The sequence below is a fragment of the Etheostoma spectabile genome, chromosome 18 (assembly GCF_008692095.1).
Source record: "Etheostoma spectabile isolate EspeVRDwgs_2016 chromosome 18, UIUC_Espe_1.0, whole genome shotgun sequence".
Lineage (NCBI taxonomy): Eukaryota > Metazoa > Chordata > Actinopteri > Perciformes > Percidae > Etheostoma > Etheostoma spectabile.
In genome coordinates, this window is record NC_045750.1 from 3,670,249 (window position 1) to 3,683,560 (window position 13,312).

General features: G+C 42.1%; 1 protein-coding gene across 1 annotated transcript in view; it reads left to right on the forward strand.

The window, feature by feature from the left end:
- The window catches only part of LOC116706785 (serine/threonine-protein kinase D3), a 42,313-nt gene that overhangs the window by 461 nt on the left and 28,540 nt on the right, over positions 1 to 13,312 (forward strand). The window contains 1 exon segment of the mRNA XM_032543802.1: positions 2,502 to 3,094. Within this exon segment, the coding sequence (XP_032399693.1) occupies positions 2,798 to 3,094 (297 nt within the window). The 5' untranslated portion in view covers positions 2,502 to 2,797.

Sequence of the window (13,312 nt, forward strand, 5' to 3'; positions counted from 1 at the left end):
AGGTAGCCGAAATAATCTCCATGTTTTGTATAATATGAGGCAAATATAAACATGTTTTTGTCAATAAAAACAGTTCAGAAAATTGAGAAGTTTCTGGAAAGGTGTTAGCTAACACAGCTAGCTTGGTGTTAGCATAGACCGTTAATATTTGATTTGATTTATTTTATCTTCACAACAGAAACATTAAAACAATATGATATGTTTCACAAAAAGATATATGATGGACAATCGCCGAAAAACCCTCAAGGGGCTTAATGACCGTTAATATAAATAAATACAGTATATGGGTGTTAGCATAGACCGTTAATATAAATAAATACAGTATATTGGTGTTAGCATAGACAGTTAATATAAATAAATACAGTATATGGGTGTTAGCATAGACCGTTAATATAAATAAATACAGTATATGGGTGTTAGCATAGACCGTTAATATAAATAAATACGTTTTGGTGTTAGCATAGACGTAATATAAAACAGATAGGGTGTTAGCATAGACGTAATTAAAAATACAGTTATGGTTACATAGACTTAATATAAATAAATACAGTATATTGGTGTTAGCATAGACCGTTAATAGTCTATGGGTGTTAGCTAGCATTAGCTGTGGCTCAGACATAACCTAATGATGGCTAACGTTAGCTGAAAATAACATTTGAGCATAAAAGTGAAGATTTAATCTTGAGGTAAGATTTTTTTTAAACACTATTAAATGTATTTTTTATTGTGTGACACTCATTTCATATACACGTTTTTTAAATTTCATTTTTTATTCTAGTTTAGCGTTAGTTAACTTATTATTTTTGCTGTTGGAGACTAAAAAAGAAATAAATACTGGTAACTGCTGTTGTTTAATTACAATACAATACATTTTCTTTGTATCGTCCTCGTTGTTTCGCACATTACGACTTTTAAACTCTTAAACACAACGAAGTCGCAAAAACGACATCGCAACTCGGGAAATGCAACCGTCTGAGGAGCACGTGAATGCAGCAAAACTCCCTAAACCAATCCAACCAACGAAGGCAACGAATATTATCCAATCAGAGGCTGAGTGGGGCGGGTCATGCCGTCGCAGGCGTAGGAATCGCAACTTCGCTCCGCCTCCTCCTCGGTGTGTGAGCGATAGTTTGTGTTTGTCGCCGCCTGCGATAATCAGATCCGTGTGAAGCTGGAGCGGTTCGGTTGGTCCTCTGGGCGTATTGGGGAAAGTTTGGCGAGAAACTACACAAGGAGAAACGGTTTACTTGCACGGTAACGGAGTTACTTCTCCCTGCCAGACCCTGTGGACCGAGTACGGCGTATTGAACTGTTGTAGCCGTTGTAGACTCAGCCGTTGAGCGGCTCGAGCTCGCCGTTGGATGGGAGTTTAAAACAAACGGTTATTTTTCTCCTCGGCTCGTAGCCGCTGGAAGCGAAAAACCCGCCCTGTTGTCAGAGGTAATGCCTTCAAGTTATCTTTCCATGTGTGTGAATACCGTAAAACAAGCCTGTTGCTCTGTGTTATACACGTTATACAGATAGTCTCCGGTATTTTAATATGCAGGTTGGATCAGACGGATAAGCTACAGATGTGGAAAATAGAATCAAGTTACTGTGTTTTTGTTGTTGATTTGTTCTGTTCACTGGAAAAATCAAGTGACTAACCATGACTTCTACTGGACTAACCACAGACTGTATATATACTGAAAATATATATATATATATTGATAATACATAAACAGTCTATGGGACTGACGTTAAAGCATGTTTTTGTTTCGTCAAATCCATAAAATATCAAATTGGTGTAGGATTGTTTTGATAAGAGATCTGATCTTTACTTTTATTTGCATAAATTGCGTTTTTTTTGTAACTGTGCACTCAAAATATCAAACAAACTAGTGTTGGTTTATTTCAAAATGGCATTTTTTTGTTTTTGTTTTTACACATTAACTAAAGTAGTTTAGAGAGGTATAAAAGGTCACAGGGTTACAAAGTCGAATTAATGTCAATCATCTGTGTTATTTAACTAATTATTTTATTTTTAGGATACGAAGGATGTAGGAGAGGTGATTTTAGAGTAAATATCTGGCTGAATGGTCTAGGTTCCTGTCTGTTTTGACTGTAGAGGGGTTAAGAAAGATATATATATATATATATATATATATATATGTATATGTATATATATATATGTATATAAACCTTTCCAATTAGGTTTGTGCCAGACAATGTGACCTCAAATACCAATAACAACTGTGACCCTTACTTATTACAGTAAAGTTATGAACTTTTCTGAACTTACCAAGCGGTTCTAGTTTTACTATTTGCCTTTTCCCCACTTAGACATTATGTCCACATTACTGATACAGCAGCAGCAATACTATTTATATGAAAGGAAAGTGACAGCTTTAACATTTTGAATAATTACAACATTTCTATTCCAACTGAACCTCTTTCATAGATAAAGAGAGATACACTTTTGGGGATAAATCTGTAACCTGCTGTCTTTTTATTCCTAACAGATGCTGCCAGTCACACCCGGCAGGAAGCCTGAGGATTCAGTTCTTATGAAACTCTTTTTTTCAAAGTTAAACTCTGCAGCATCCAGAGCTTTTACGTCATAGTTTCTCTACGTCGAAGATGCCCGTCAGTGAGAGGAAACCTTTACTTGCAGGAGTTTAGTAGGAAATGTGAATGAAAATCGGGGACGAAAAACGCTCGGCTGACGTACAAACCCCGAGCAGTCGAACCCGTTTTTTTGGATGTCGTCCGCCTGCGACGCCTTTCTGTCTGGACGACGTCTCAGATAGCAGAGCCAATGTCTGCCGACAACAGGCCGCCGCCGCCGCCGGCCTCGCCGCAGTCTTTCCCCGCCCATCCCGCGCCCGCTGTCCCGCCCACCCCGTCGCCGTCCCCGAGCCCGCCAGCCACCCTCTGCAGCCGGCTGTCCAATGGCAGCCGGGCGGCCGCCAGCCCCACTGGCTCCCGGGGCTCCATCCATGGCGTCTCCTTCCTGCTCCAGATCGGACTGACCCGGGAGACGGTCACCCTCGACCCCGGAGACCACTCGCTGTCGGCTGTCCGGGAGCTCGTCTGCTCCATCGTGGATCAGAAGGTACGTTTGTTTTGGCGTCTGATCTCTGATTGTACGGGGTGATTTGCTTATGTGTGCTACGGGCTTTTCTTTTCTGGGCCACAAAAAAATCCACCAAATGTTTCATTATTTTGCCCAAAACGGAGGGGAAAGAAAAACATATTCTGGTGATTATAATAACAATTCTCCAAATTATGCCACCCTTATCTTTTTTTTATTTTTTAAAGATTTTTTTGGGAGCATTTTAGGCCTTTGATTCCACAGGACAGCTCAAGCCATGAAAGGGGAGAGAGAGGGGGAAGGACATGCAGCAAAGGGCCGCAGGTCGGAGTTGAACCCGCGAGTCGAGGAGTAAACCTCTATATGTGTGCGCCTGCTCTACCAACTGAGCTAACCCGGCCATTGCTATCATTATCTAATCAATACAAGATAAAGTTTTCCTGATTATGAGATAGTTTTCTTTTAGCCTTGAGATACAGCTCTCTTCTCTCTTCTACTTTCTTCCTGTTTGTCTGTGTGTCGGATGTTTATGGGCGTCAACATCGCTGTTGTTAGCTGGCAGTGTGCAGGCTGTGTAGCTCGTTCTTATTCCCAGGTACCGCCGCTTTGTCACGCCCCTCTCGGTCTCATACCAACAAACAAGTTTAACCGTCTCACACACAGGAACAGACAGCATGAAGCTCTGCATTTTCACTAAAGAATCCGGCAATGTGGCACACGGGGTGCAAGATTTTAAAAGTTTTCGTGGATCCTAAAGTCCTCAAACAAGTCTTCACAAAACGAGAGATTTCGCACCAAATTCGCCATATCGTAAATGTTTAAGTTTTTGTGATTTTTTTTTTTTTTTTTCATCTAAAAATAGCTTGATAGAGTTCCAGATGATACGCATGTTCCCTCAAAAGTTAGTATGATAAATTACTTTTTTTCAAGTTAGGATGTACTTAGGGGGCGCTATGGAGCCCCAAGGTAACGCCAAGACCAATCACTACAGAATTTTGTGATTTTTCATAGGTCTGACGTGTGTTATTGTTACAAGTTATTGTGAGTTTTCCCACATGTTAAGACCCTCAAAAATGAGAGAGACGGGAGAGGTACGGAATAATAATAATAATAATAATATAATAATAATAATAATAATAATCCCTACAAAAACAGTAGGTTCCTTGCACTTCAGTGCTTGGGCCTTAATAATGTTTTGTCCTCCTGATTCATGGCTTTGTTCGGCGCTCCCTTTCTTCCTTCGCTGGGGGGTCAGCTTTGAACGCTGTGAGTTTAAAAACAGAGGGCAACATATACTTACTACATATTATACTTATAACTACCAGAACACATCCCAAATTAGTTGTTTTTATTTGTAAATGACGATGTGTTTTCATAGAAAAGACCAATATGCATCTTGGGGAAAAGATGTCAGAATTATAAAAAAATAAATCCATATTGCTTTTTTTTTCATCTAAAAACCTCAATGCTCTTATGTAGAAAACATCACTATTTCATAATCTGCTTGGTTCCTATTCACACTGACGGTCCTGGAAAAGACTAATCACTCTTTAACTCTTGTTAACTCGGTGTAACTTTGTTCTCCCCGTGTTCGACTTCAGGCATCCGCTCTCCACTCCCAGCTCCACTTTATCTCTCGCCATCTCCTGGTTTTTACTGCTCGCACTGACAAACCACCTGTGTGCTAAATACATTAACACACACACCACACACACACACACACACACACACACACACACACACACACCCCACACACACACACCCCACACACACACACACACACTGTTTTGCAGAGCATGACAACAGAGGGGAAACCCAACGATGCACTCATTTGACCTTCTTTTGTTGACTTCAACTGTTACTTTTCCAATGTTTCAGTGATTGATTGATTGATTGATAGATTGATTGATTGATTGATTGATTTTTGGGACTGTTCATCCAGTCAGAGACTATTCAGATTTCTTGCGTGCAGCTTTGTTGCGACATACTTTCACTGGCAGTCTCTTGTCTCTGGCTGAGGAGAAGTCTTTGCAAAGGGAATATCACTTTGTGGTCGGTGTTGCTGTGTCAACGCGCTCACTTCACTTCCTGTTTCACAGCTGTGTTGTTGTGTTGGAGAAGCAGCCGGGTGGTCAGTCAGTCTCTCCGTGCTGCTCACTGTTCCCACTGTGCATGATATCTCCCTGGTAAGGGCTGTCACAATTCAATTAAAATGAGCTGACGACTATTGAAATCAAAAGCAGGATCAGTGATTTCCCCAGTTTTGTTTTTTTCTCTCCACCTCTGCCTAGTTGCGGACTTCCAAAGAAACTACAATAATCCTGTTGATCGATCCCATAATTGATTATTTCACTGCATCAGTGCAGAGTCGTCTAGAGCCGCATCGTGAGGCATCGATGCAGTGACTAATTTCAGTTCCCCTACAACCGATCCAGAAGACTCAGAACCACTGGTTTCATCTTTGACTATGTTTGGCTTTTATGAACTTTATAATCATTTTTTTTTAACATCCTCATCTGTAAAGCAACTCAACAAATGATGTTGATTAAATGTAGGGAAGTAAAAAATTATAATATTTCCCTCTGAAATGTAGTGCACTAGAATTATAAAGAGTTAAAAATAAAGAAGGAAAAAATCAAACTTAAACCTAAAGCAGGAACCTCCTGTAGGAGGTTTTTGCTGGAACCGGATTCCAGTTTGTTTGGCCTACAAAATGACATCATCACTGCAATTTTCTTTTTCGTGTGTGTGTGTGTGTGTGTGTGTGTGTGTGTGTGTGTGTGTGTGTGTGTGTGTGTGTGTGTGTGTGTGGTGTGTGTGTGTGTGTGTGTGTGTTGTGTGTGTGTGTGTGTGTGTGTGTGTGTGTGTGTGTGTGTGTGTGGTGTGTGACACCCCTTTACCGTGCACACACAACAGACGTTTAGTTTAAAAATGTGGTAGATAATAAATTTAAATGTTTGAGTCCATAACTTTTTTTGATTTAAGTTTTTATGGGAATTAATTGATTAACTTCAACTACATAATTTCAACTTCATTACAAAAAGTTGTTGATGAGACGAGGGCCCGGTTTACACCTATCACCATTTCTAGCCACTAGGGGACCATAAGCAGGCTGGGGGAACGCATATTTATGTTAAAAAACCTCAAAGTGAAAATTTCATGCCATGGGACCTTTTTAAAATCCGGGATTAACCTTTCAAACTCATTAGACAATCCTCAAAAGCACCAGTTGATCCTGAATGTCACACAGCTGCTGTCTGAAGCTAAATGGTGTTATAAAATCACTTCTTAATTTCTGAGTCCTGCTGTCATCCCTCTAAACCAGCGATGTCAGACCCCATTTCACTAAGGGCCAGACTGGAAAATGAGAATCACGTCAAGGGCCAGACATGTATGGTTTATTTTATGCTTTTATTTAAGAGACAAATTCAGTTATGTGGACTGTATTATTGCAGGTGTCATCTAGTTTTCTCACTTACAGCCCCATAAAGCTCCTCAAAAGTCGTAAACAAAAAAGCACCAAAAACGTTGAAATAAGGGTAAAAAACGTCACAATAAAAGCGTAAAGCGTCAACAAATGCATCAAAAATGTTGAGAAAAGTGGAAAAAAATATTAAAATAAGTGCCAAAAATACCAAAAGTGCCAAAATCTGTGATGGGCCAGATTTGGCCCGCGGGCCTTGAGTTTGACACGTGCTCTCAAATCTCCAGGATCGCAATTTTCTCAACAAGTCTCAAGCAGCAGTTACTTAAACAACCACTAAAGAGGTTTTTTTTTCATTTCTAGAAACAGAAATTCAATGCTTTTAATCCACACTGACGTTGAACTGAACTGATTCTGAAATAATGGTTAGTTGCAGCCCTGCTTGAATAAACAGAATTAGCTAAAACTAAGTTTCCTCCGTAGATTTATGCACTGCACAGTGTCTAAAGTGTGTTCATCATGAAAAACAATTCTGTCCAATCACAATCGTCTATACCCACGACCTCCCACTTCCGGGATTCCCGCCGGTATTTCCACCGGATGTCCGTCCCCTTCCTCTTCCTTTTGTGTTGGCGTTCTGACCCCCGGTGGATTTCTGAGGACTATGGTTACCTGGTCCTCAGGTCTCTGCAGGGTAAATCCAGACAGCTAGCCAGACTATCTGTCCAATCTGAGGACTATGGTTACCTGGTCCTCAGATCTCTGCAGGGTAAATCCAGACAGCTAGCCAGACTATCTGTCCAATCTGAGGACTATGGGTACCTGGTCCTCAGGTCTCTGCAGGGTAAATCCAGACAGCTAGCCAGACTATCTGTCCAATCTGAGGACTATGGTTACCTGGTCCTCAGGTCTCTGCAGGGTAAATCCAGACAGCTAGCCAGACTATCTGTCCAATCTGAGGACTATGGTTACCTGGTCCTCAGGTCTCTGCAGGGTAAATCCAGACAGCTAGCTAGACTATCTGTCCAATCGGAGGTTTCTCTGTTGCACGACTAAAACAACCTTTGAACGTACACATCTTCCACCAAAACAAGTTTTTTCCCGAGACTGTTTGGCAGCGGCGCCGATGCTTCTCTCTGGTGCTTAGCAACATTGAAGATGATTCTGATTGGTTTAAAGAAATGCCACTAAACCAGAGCACGTCTTCCTTCCGTTTCCGAATGCTATTTGGACTATCCAGACCTTCTTCTAGCGTGCTTTTGTGGAGGGTCTGGCAAAGCAAGACTAAAACCACAGCAACAGTCACTTTTTAAAATGTGTGACGTGACATCCAACCCTTACATTTTAAAATATGAATGACCCCCTTCCTCTGCTCCGGTACTCCACCTGTTGATCTGACAAGAACCAGGAAGTGGGCTACGTTTCCGGCTCACTGATGTTATCTGATGAGAAACAGGAAATCAATCCCAGTTTAACATTTACTTTGCTCCGTCCGACGGGCCGAATCTAACCCGGATATCTGGCGCTCATTTGCATCCATGATGTCAGGACGGGTGATGTTATTTAACGGGGTCAGCAGGTGTGTTAACGGGGCTCCAGCCACATCTTTAAGGTCTCAGCACCGGGATGAGCAGGGCCGCACGCTGTCTGTGGCTGCAGAGTCTTCCACAGATTTTAAGCAAATTAAAAGATCACCAAGCATGCATGCAAGCATACATCTTCTCCTCAAGCAAAAAAAAAAAAGGAAACTGTGTTAAATTCTGCAGATTTTCCTTCTGAATAACTGCTGAAAAAAAGACTTTGAAAGCACAATTGAGAAAACTGAGCGCTGCAAACGTGATAGAACAAAAGACCGAAGCCGATGGAACTGTAGACAAAGAGACATCTTATCAAACAAATAAAAGACCAATAATTCACCACTACACAAATGCTTTTGTTTTTACTGTAAATTTTAAGTTTTACCTTTTGAGATAGGGCTGCACAACATATCATTTTTTTTGTTGTTATATCATCACAGCGATTGGTGCAACAACGCTGGGCTGCTACACACCGCGCGCTGGGCTGCTACACACCGCGCGCTGGGCTGCTACACACCGCGCGCTGGGCTGCTAAACACCTAGAAAAACCAATGACCGTAAAGTACTCACTTTTATTTATTGGTGAAAAACAGGTGGAGATTCAGGTGCTTTTCATTTGTGTCTAGGAGGGCTGGGGGATTTGGAGATCACTTTACCGTAATGCAGCCTTTAAAACCAGGGAAAGACACTTACTATGATATCCAAAATCTAAGACGATATTAAGTCTCATATCACGATATCGATATCATATCGACCACAGTTGATCGTACGGATCAACACTCACTGTTCGGAATGCATGTGAACCGCAGATCAATTGCAAAGTTTAGCTATAATAATAGTGTGAAATACCATTCACTTTGCGTTACTTGCTGTGGCTGATAAATCTTCCTCTCTCTTCTCATCATCTCTCCCCCTCTCTCTCTCTCTCTCCTCTCTCTCTCCTCTCTCTCTCTCTCTCTCTCTCTCTCTCTCTCTCTCTCTCTCTCTCCGGGGCCTAAACGACCGGTAATGGAATAGCAACGGTGCCACTTAAATGCCTGCTCCGCTCTTTGATGCTACGAAACTGACATTAGAGGCTCTGGAAGCATCGCTGCATGTCCCTAGGTAACACTAACGGTTCACGTGGTAACAGGTAACATTGATGTTAGCCTAACATTACCGTTAGCTAGTAGCTAGATTAAAGGTCCCATGCCACGAAAATGTCACTTTTTTAACATTAATATGAGTTCACCCAGCTTGCCTATGGTCCCCCAGTGTCTAGAAATGGTGTTAGGTGTAAACCGAGCCCTGGGTATCCTGCTCTGCCTTTTGAGAAAATGAAAGCTCAGACGGGTCGATCTGAAATCTTGGGTTCAAGGGTTATTCTTGTTACGTTTTTAAAGATAGTGTTTTGGAAAGGGGATGACATGCAGTAAATTACCACAGATCGGATTCAAATCCTAGACCTTTGCGTCGAGGCGTAAACCTCTCAGTACGTGTGCGCCTGCTCTACCCACTGAACCAACCTGGCCACCATTTTTAATAAATAATGTAATTTTCCACTTTTTTTGTACTGATCTATAAATGTATCCGATACGTGACTCAAAACCGTGATCCGAACCGGGAGTTTTGTGTGCCGTTGGACCCTTATTTGTAGCTTCCAGCACAGATTTGTATTCCTTTTATTATTATTTATTTTTTAGGACGAGTGGATGAATGAAACTCCCACACACTCTCCTCACTCTGACAACCCTGACCCACTCGCCGCAGCTTCCTGTTGTTTCCTGAGCGAGGTGACAGAGAGCGAGCGGACGCAGCCGACGCACGCTGCTGTTTACCTTGTTCATATTTCCCATCAGGTCCTTTTAACCTCGTCCCTCCTGGCTGACTGTACGCGCACATTTAAAAGGGTTCAAGAGTTTTATAGCAGCTGAGAGGCTCTTAGCGTTCTGCAGCGGAAGCCAACAGCTGTTTTTGTCTGTTGCTGCCGGTTCAGATATTAGTTGTAAACTGCTGTCAGATGTGTGAGATATGAGACGATAAGCTCCTGTTTGTCCTTCTGCATTAACCCTCCCGTTGTCCTCGGGTCAAATTTGACCCTTTTTCAAAATGTCTATATCAGAAATATGGGTTTGTTTTTAACCAAATTACCACAAAAACTGATGCATTCCATACAACGCGCTTGGAAAATACAATTAATCACATTCAATGAATTTTGTGTAGAAATTAAAATGATTTCAAATCAGCATCCTGGCTAAACTCATCCACTCAACATACGTTCCTCTGATCTTAACTAGTAGTCAAAATAATACAGAATTTCTGCTTTTTTAACTCAAATAATAATTTTACTAATAATTCTAATTCCATATAAATGACGTTTATTGACCATGAATTCCAAAAAGTAGTGTGAAACTAGTGGTAGTAAGCTGGTGTTAGTGAAAACTAAAAAAATATTGAAAAAGCGATGAAAATGTCAAATGTTAAAGGTGCTCTAAGAGATGTTGGGTGACGGCACTTATGTTGACTTTAAAAGTATTTTCAAACAAAACGAGGTTAGCTCGCCCCTCCCTCCTCCTCATCCTGTCCCCTCCCTTCTGTGTTTCTGCCCACTAACCCAGGGGTTCCCAAAACTTTCAGCCCACGACCCCCAAAGTAACGGTGCAAGTGACTTGTGACCTCCACACTATAAACGTATACAAACATTTCGCGCAACCGTGCACGCACTATAGACGTAACCAAACACGAGCATATTGACAACACAAAATTAATGTTGCAATGACCTCAGGGGTCAGAGTGGTCAAAGAAAATCAAAAGAGCTGTTCCCTTTTTATTTATAGGCTTGGTTTTATTTTACATTTTGCCACTAGTTTTATCTTGTGTTAAAATCATGGCTAACATATGTTTTATTTTTGGAAATCAACTTGCGACCCCCCCCTCTCTGGCTCGCGACCCCCCTGTGGGTCCCGACCCCCACTTTGGGAATCACTGCACTAACCTAACTAAGGTTTTTTAACATGAGTTCCCCCAGCCTGCCTATGGTCCCCCGTGGCTAGAAATGGTGATAGGTGTAAACCGAGCCCTGAGTATCCTGCTCTGCCTTTTGAGAAAATGAAAGCTCAGACGGACCGATCTGAAATCTCCCCTTATGATGTCATAGGGGGAAAGGTTACCTCCCCTTTCTCTGTTTTGCCCGCCAAGAGAATTTGGCCCACCCATGAGAGAAAGAGAGACATGATGGCTTGCAGAAAAGCAAAGCGTGGCAGTTGGCAAAGGCCACGCCCCCACCCTCCTCCTTGCCCCTTTCCGTCTCAGTGTAAAATAACAGATGGCAACAAAACAAATGAACAGCATTAGAGCAGTAATAATAAACAATACAAAACCGTCGACATGAGTGGAAAAGTGAAAAAGGTTTGTAGAAAGGATGGCGTCTTATGGTTGGCTGTATGTTGTCTCTCTTGCTCTGATAATTTCTGATCTACTTAAATTTCCGATGATTTACTTTTCTGCATCGAGCAATATTCTTTCAAGAGAGAATCATAAGACTCGAGTGTATTTCTTCCCCTGGCTAGCGTAGCTGCAGTCTCATTTAAAAGATATTCGAGAAATGTGCACATGAACTAAGAAGAATAAATCATGTTTAAACATCCACTTCAGGAAGCAGTTCCAGTATGTGGTTTCTGTGTGCGTTTGTGGACCGGATGTTGAGGGTGCTGTGCTCCTTGTGGAACCAGGATTATCGGTCTCCATGAACAAGCCCTAAAGTAAGAGACCTCTACTCTGCTCCTACTGGGTCAAAGGTCACGGCAAGGCCTGAAGGTTTTTGTGTGTGTGTGTAAATGTGTGTGTGTGTCTGTGTGTGTGTGTCTGTGCGTGTGTGTCTGTGCGTGTGTGTCTGTGCGTGTGTGTCTGTGTGTGTGTGGTCTGTGTGCGTGTGTGTGCGTTAAGCCGGGTTAATGGAGGATTAACTATAAAGAGAGGATCACTGTGTATTAAACACACACTGTTGTCCATTAACAGACCTCTTGCTGTGTTTCTCTGCTCACCTCAGAGAACGAGCTGCACAGCTGACGACTTGCTCTGATGCGATTGGACGTTGCCCGAATGCCATGTTTGAGCCCTCACCCGCTCCTCATGGAGGATTGTTTTTTTGTTTTTTTTTGCTGCTGCTGCAGAATGAGAGGACAGACACACAAGTGTTTGTGGATACTTACGCAACCAAACCGCTTATTTTGAGTGTGTCGTACATAGGATATATAAACGGAGCCCCTAAGGCAGGGGTCGGGAACGTACGGCTCGTGAGCCAGGTGTGGCTCTTTTGAGAATTTCATCTGGCTCGCAGAAAAAAAGATAATATATTCTTACTTTTTAATCCATCCATCAATTTTCCACTGCTCATGTCCTGTTCAGGGCTACAGTTGGCTGCAGGAGCAATTGTCCATTATAATTGGATGATAATAGCCTACGTTGGGCATGGCTGGGTAAACAGGTAAACGCCCCCTTTTGAATCAGTCTGCTCAGTCATTGGCTCAGATCTAACCCTTCCGCAAAGAAGATAGCGAAAAGAAAAAAGATGAGGAGTATCGTACATTTCAGGACGAATGGACCGCAGAATTCGCCTTTGTGGTGAGAGCAGGTTCTGCGGCGTGTCTAATTTGCAACGACAAAATTGTATCGATGAAACGGTCGAATGTAAAGCGGCACTTTGACGCCACGCCACGCAACATACCCTGCGGGAGCCAGAGCTGCTGAGCAGGGTGCGAGCTAGCCAGCAGCAACTCCGCCTGCGGACTCGGTGACTATAATTCCACTAGTTTAGTTTTTTTTTTAATTTTAAATAACTCTCTGAGTCAAAAAGGTTCCCTTCCCCCGATTTAAAAGAATACATTCAGAGGCTTATTATACTCACATTTAGTTGAATTCAGTCTTAAAATATATTACATGGCTCTTCCTGAAATAAATTTCCAAATATTTTGCTTTCATGGCTCTCTGAGTCAAAAAGGTTCCCGACCCTTGCCCTAAGGGGACACGAGCAAAACAAATCTAAAGTTTGGTTTTGTGTAAGCATGTGAAACAAAGCAGCAATGTCCTTGTAATAATATGTAGATATAATAAAAGGATCTATTATAGATCAAAATATAGAGCAGCTGAGTCCTGTACAGTCTGTCTCCAGTATGGCCCACGTTACATCCATACGCGGCTTCATGTGCTCACACACAGGTGTGTTAGTTGGTCTTGAACTGCTGAGAGAACTCAGGACAG